Genomic DNA, 6,581 nt, shown 5'->3' with positions numbered 1-6,581 from the left:
ACTCGACGCCTGTGAAGAGACGACCCAACGCCGGCGATATGTTATGCCCTAAATTTCATGATTAACTAACTGTATTTTTGTATGTATATTTTTGAAATGCATTTTCTGTAAAGCTGCTTTGAAACAATGTGTATTGTGAAAAGCGCTATACAAATAAACTTGAATTGAAAACTTGAATTGAATTATTAGGTGACCTTTGGCATCTGCTGGATAGCACGGTGGATCACTGTAGAATGAGCTCAAGTGCAACAGCAAAAGCTACTGTAGAAGTGGATCGGTATTTATCCGAAGTGAATCTCACAAGATCTGAGGATCCACTAGTATTGGGCTCAACATAAACATCTGTATCCTCATTTATACCAGCTGGCACTGACATTTTTATGTTCCCCCGCATCCTCTGTTCCATGCGAATGGATCTTTTCCAAGGCTGGAGAGGTTCTGTCCAAGAAGAGGAATCGTCTAAGCCCCAACACACTTGAAAAAATTCTGTTCCTCAATAAAAATAATGTGTGATCCTTCCTTCACCCACCCCAAACTGCAGTTTGTTCCTCTAAATCCATAGTCCCATAAGCACAACACTGCACTAAAACTAGTAACACGTCAATGCACAAAACACACCAGAAACAATTCTTAACATTTCCCACCCCACACTTTTCTGTTGCAATTTGCATTATTACACTCCCTCCACCATTAGCACTGCACTAAACACAGTCTCACTTTTGTTGGTCCTACTGTCACTGTCAAGTTGTGATCTATTTCTTGTGCAATTCCCCACTTGAAAGGGACAGTCCCTCCACATGAAGATTTTAACTGGATTTCACTCAATAAACAGCCACGGGATCAGTTGCTTGTCTTTTATTTACCATTCTTTGGTGGGCAGTAACCAGGTGAAAAACCTCAAAAGAGAAATGACAAATAGAAAGTTATTATCCGAGTTGACAGCCAAATTAAATACACAAAATGATTCACATTCACCTCAGATAAACTCATTACTGCCATTATAAAATACAAGGTTTCCACTTTTAAGCAAATGTTTTCCAAAATAAATACCCGCCATTCTGAATCAAATGAGCAGAATCAGGATATTTTTAGCTAAACTATGTTCCATACTTTTAGCCAATTTACTAAGTCTTACATTTTTTAGCCAAAGATATTTTAGACTATACATTTTTTTACTAAATTAAGAACTTGGTTTATTAAGATTTTTACAAAGTTTAAATGACTTTTACCATTTCAAACACGTTCTTTGTCAACAATGCATTTGGCTCATCTTACTTTTTCTTTATACCCCACAAACAACATTTGAAGCTACAAATACCACTGCAAAAGTCCCATCAAAGTCAACAACAGTTAAGAGTCTGTGTTTTCCAGAGTATCATTAGCACTGCTTAAGTCAGTCTAGCCAAGCATGGCCAATATGGCGCTTACCGGCTGTCCTTCACAGTTTTGTGGAGGGCTTTATCTTGCACAGTCACCTTGATGACAAAGATGAAGTTTCCTTGGTCTTGTGGTGCTATAAATGCTCCTTTCACTGCGGTCTACAAACTACAACAGAGCCAGGTGCTGCCACGCCCAGATTTTCTGGAAGATTTGTTCCACCTGGTTCACCACTGATTGAAGGAGGAGTTTCCCACTGATTGAAGGAGGAGTTTCACCACTGAGGAGCTCCCAGGCAGTTTGTCAGCACACCTCCCACTCAATCTTCCCACGGGAACCGATGGAAAGATTGTAAATCAGCACCTACATACTGCCGGTCAGCTCCGAGTTTGATCCTCAACTGGTAGCAAGATAACCAGGCGTCGAACATCTCTGTGCAGGACCGTGGTTTGGGTAGCTTCTTTCGGGACTTTGGCCGATGGGCGGTTTAGTGCGGGTTTTGTGACAGGAAGGCAGGAGCTTTGGACTACTTTGACGTTCACGTCTCGAACAATGCCCTTAGCATCTGGATTGACGCTCACCACCCGTCCTAGCTTGAATTGGCCCCTCACTGCATTTTGGTCACACAACCAGACAATATCTCCGACAGCAACGTTGCGATACGAAGTGTGCCATTTACTTCTCAGAAATAAGTTTGGGCCGGCAAGCTGGCTCCAAGACCTCCAGAACTTGTTGACCTGGTTCTGCATCTCTCTGAGTCTCTTGTAAGGGTAGTTCGCAAAGTCAAATGTTCTGATCTCACCGCTTGGAGAGGCTCGGCCCAGGAGAAGTGTGTTGGGTGACACATACTGCACGCATTCTTCACGGCTCTGCACCCTGGCATCTATTGGGCATTCGTTGGCCAGGTTTGCAGCAAGTTGTAGTGTTGTCTGAAACTCGCTGTAGCTAAGGCCAGTGTTGTTGCCCAGGCTCTGCAGTGCCTTCTTGAGAATGCGGACAGCGGCTTCAGCAGCCCCATTTCGGTGAGGTGAGTCAGCAGGGTGAATTGTCCACTCCCATTTGGTACCTTTTTGAGCCGTCATCTCTTCTATTGAAGTCCTATTCTGAGCATCCAGGAACTGGTACAGCTCTCTTAGGACAGGTTTGGCGCCGATGAAGTTTGTCCCTGGGTCGGACCAGATCTTTTTTGGGTGCCCTCTAATTGCAGTAAAGCGTTGGTAAGCCATCAAGAAGCTCTCTGTCGACATTGTGTTGACCAGGTCTGCATGAATTGCCCTGCTGGCCATACAGCTAAAGACGACACCCCACACTTTCATTGAGACCCGTTTCTTGATGTCATCTTTGACAAGGTAGGGTCCGAAGAGGTCCACCGTAGTGAACTCGAACGGAGCTGCTGGTGTGGCTCTTTCAGGAGGTAGGTCAGCCATTACCTGTTTGCACCTTCTTGCCCTTGACTTTTTGCAGAAAAGGCAGTTCTCCACTACTTTTCGGGCAATTTTCCTCCCTTGGATGACCCAGGCTTTCCTCCTCATTTTCAGCAGGGTTGCAGCCACACCTTCATGACCCTCATCGTGCGCCTCCCGTGCCAATAAAGTAGAGACCCATGCATTGAAAGGCAGAAGGGGAACTGCAGCGCCATCCTCCCTGAAACCATGTATTCTCCCACCACAGACTAGTAACCCAGATTGGGGCTCTTTGTACACAACCAAGCGGTCCGTAGTGGTAGCTGGGAACGTCACCCCCTCTTGAGCAGCAAGATAGATGTCTCTTATTGCTTCTTGACGTTCTGTGGCGGTTATACCTCCTTTTGTGGGAATCGCCTCCCACTTTGGGTTCTCGATGGACTTTGTTGCAGCTGTAAACTTTTTGGCGGCTCTCCAGATAAAAGCAACAGTCTTAATTAGACACTTTAGGCTACTAAAGCGCCTCTCATCCACCAAGTTTAGGACAACTGTACCAGCAGGAAGTCGTCCCACAAGACTTGGAAGACTTCTTTTCGCTTGGGCTCTGGTGAGTGCTGCCACAAATGACTTCTTTTGCATATTGTTAATGCTTTCTCGAGCCGTCACAGACACATCTTTAGACGACATAATTGGCCACTCGCTCTCTGGAAGATATAGAAACTCTGGCCCTTGCTGCCACTCCGAATGGGCATCAAGTTCCTTTGGCCCAGCTCCTCGAGTGATAATGTCGGCTATGTTGAGTGGTCCAGGGATCCACCACCAGTCCTGTAGCCGTGTGCTCTCTTGGATCTCTCCAATTCTATTAGCGAAGAAAGTCTGAAATCCATAGCTTTCACGCTGGATAGCTCCAAGAACAGTCTGACTGTCTAACAAATGGTACCACCTTTTTATCTGGATCTGGGTATGCTGTTCAAAGTACTTTTTCAGACGGCTTGCAAAGACTGCACCGCAAAGTTCTGCTTTGACCGCATCCCCTTTCTGGTCTAGTGGTGTCAGCTTTGCTTTTGACTCCACTAGTCGAATTGTTAATTGTTTGTTGCAGTTCCACCGCAGGTAGAGAACAGCACCATAGGAGCTCTCACTGCCATCTGAAAAAGTGACAGCGACCGGTTCAGTTGTTGCCTTTGGTGGAGTAAGGGCTCTTGGGAACATTACTTTGCTTAGCTGGACGTACTCCTCAAAAATACCAATTGCATCTTTGCGGAGCTCATCCGACAGGGGAAGGTCCCATGTGTCCTTGACCATGCTGCATTTTGGTTTTGCCTCTTGGAATGCCCTTCGGACCAAGATAGCCCCTTTTTGCTTTGATGGCGTTGTCAGGCCAACTGGGTCGTACAAACCAGCAACTTGACTCAGCAGTTCACGTCTTGTAAGCGGGTCTGGTGTCTGTGCTCGTACTTCTTCTAGCAGTAAGTCTTGCCCAAGCCTCATCTTTTTCTTCCGCCTGGAGAAGTTGACCCTCACCATGACATGCACCATGTCTTCATCCACAATGTAGCCGAGACTGAGCGCCTTGTTGTCTTCCTCCTTAAGCTGGTTTGGCAGGACGACAATATTTGGTGATGCCTCTTTTCTTTCTCCTTTACTTTGGCCTGAGAAGACCCAAGGCTTCAGTGCAAACCCTCCTGCTTTTAGAATCAGCTCCACATTCTTTGTGATGACTTCGAGTCTTTCACGGCAGTTGTGGGATGTCAAGATATCATCGACGTAGCAGTGCTCATGTAATACTTGGCATTCATCTGTGAGGTGGCTGAATTGAGGCAGGTTAGCCGTCTCCCTCATGGCAAGTTGTGCTATGCACCCTGCTGGCTTGTCCCCGATATTCACTCTGGTTATGGCGTATTGTTCTAACTCATCGTCCTCTGAATCCCCCCACAAAAACCGGTGTAGATGAACTTCCCTCTCCTCGAGCCACACAGAATTGTACATTTTTCTGACGTCTCCTAGAGCGGCGTAGGAGCCTTGGCGGAACTTGAGGAGGACAGCTCGAATCGGGTTGAGAACGTCAGGGCCTTTCATCAGAAAGTCATTGAGACTTTGGCCTTTGTACTTCTGGCTGCTGTTCCAGACAAGTCTTACTGGAGTTGTAACAGAGTGGGGGTCGGGCGCTTAAGCTGTCAGAGAAAAGAGATGCTGTCAGGAAGCTGGGAGCCTGCAAAAAATGCCTGGAGATTCACAATGAAGGTGACTACTGTAAATCAGAGTTTCTGTGCAGGAGGCCAGACTGCATAGAACAGCATGCTGCAGAACACCACTATTACCTTTGCCCGAGAGCTGGTACGTCCAAAGGGAATGTCGTCCAGAGGTCCAACAACAGCAAAGTGGGAGGTGACAGAAGAGAGCGTTACACCCAACCACAAGAAGAGTTCATGAAAAGCCTCTCACCTGAACTTGCAGAGAAGTGTCGCAATGCCTTTTGCAACACTATAGCCAGAACCTCTCTTGTGTCCAACCAACCCAGTCTTCTAGCAGAGAATGGAATAGTGGAGTGGCCAGTCATCATGATGCTCTTAGAGGTCACTGCCAATGCAGGACAAAAAGTTGGGACTTTGATCGACCTGGCTTCGGATACAAACTATATAACTCATGATGCAGCTGATCGTTTGAACCTTAGAAGTGAAGCCATAACCCTTGTTGTCCACGGTGTGGGAGGAATGAAAGTTCAAGTTACCACAAAACGGTACCTCCTAAAGATCCGGGTCCGCACAGAGCAAGGCAACGTCAGATCCCACCAACTCCTCTGTTATGGTTTGGACAGCATTGCAGATATCCACAAACATGTGACAGCCAAAAGACTCCAAAAGTTCTTTCCAGATGTCCCCCAAAATGAACTTGTGAGACCAAGACAGATACAGCTTTTGATAAGCCATAAGGAAGGGCGACTGGTCCCACAGAAAATACGCACCGTTGGGGACCTTGTACTATGGGATGGGCCATTGGGAAAGACAATTGCAGGGACACACCCTGGTCTGTTTGAAGAGGCTACAGTTACAGCACACCTGTCCAGAGCGCACTTCGCCAGATCCATGAGAACAGCGGCATTGATGTATGAAGAACATATCTGCGCCAAACCTACCATCAAGTCTTCTTATTCTGCTACTACCACTCGGGATTTTATCGAGTGGTGGAGATGGGATAGCATTGGCGCCCCCTGCACCCCAAGATGTGGAGGATGTCGCTGCGGCAGTTGTCAACCTGGTGGCAAAGAAATGACTTTGGCTGAAGAAAGGGAGCTGGAAGTTGTAAAGGGTGGCCTGACCTATGTTGGTGCTGATGACCACAGTGATAGTCCACACTGGCATGCAAGGTATCCATGGCTCATGGACCCATCTACATTGCCAAACAATAGAAAAGCAGTGGAGGCAACCTTCCTCAGAACAGAGAGACAGCTCGCCAAAGAACCGCAGTGGAAAAAAGCCTATGGTGCTCAAGTCCACGAAATGGTTGACCGCCGGGCTGCAAAGAAGCTGACCAAAGAGGATCTAACCAACTGGAATGGACCTGTTTGGTATATTAGTCATCTTATCGCACCCAACCCCCACTCTGTTACAACTCCAGTAAGACTTGTCTGGAACAGCAGCCAGAAGTACAAAGGCCAAAGTCTCAATGACTTTCTGATGAAAGGCCCTGACGTTCTCAACCCGATTCGAGCTGTCCTCCTCAAGTTCCGCCAAGGCTCCTACGCCGCTCTAGGAGACGTCAGAAAAATTTACAATTCTGTGTGGCTCGAGGAGAGGGAAG

The 6,581-nt window shown here is 46.9% G+C and overlaps 1 protein-coding gene across 1 annotated transcript; it reads right to left on the bottom strand.

Annotated features, from left to right (window-relative positions):
• Window positions 1-740: 740 nt before the first annotated feature.
• Window positions 741-4,893, bottom strand: LOC307003286 (uncharacterized protein). The gene is made up of 2 exons (XM_079621540.1): window positions 1,429-4,893; window positions 741-896 (listed from the first exon to the last, which is right to left on the bottom strand). Exon 1 carries the CDS (start codon window positions 4,857-4,859, stop codon window positions 1,755-1,757), a length of 3,105 nt encoding a protein of 1,034 aa, XP_079477666.1. The 5' UTR covers window positions 4,860-4,893; the 3' UTR covers window positions 741-896; window positions 1,429-1,754.
• Window positions 4,894-6,581: the final 1,688 nt, after the last annotated feature.

Source organism: Phoxinus phoxinus, assembly GCF_949152265.1.
Source record: "Phoxinus phoxinus genome assembly, chromosome: 8".
In the NCBI taxonomy this organism is placed as follows: Eukaryota; Metazoa; Chordata; class Actinopteri; order Cypriniformes; family Leuciscidae; genus Phoxinus; species Phoxinus phoxinus.
Note: the sequence above shows the minus strand (reverse complement) of the source record. Positions and strands in the feature narration are given on the sequence as shown.

What these genes read in the sequence shown, in the direction of transcription:
- LOC307003286 (XM_079621540.1), bottom strand. Translation starts at nt 4,859, where the DNA reads ATGAAAGGCCCTGACGTTCTCAACCCGATTCGAGCTGTCCTCCTCAAG.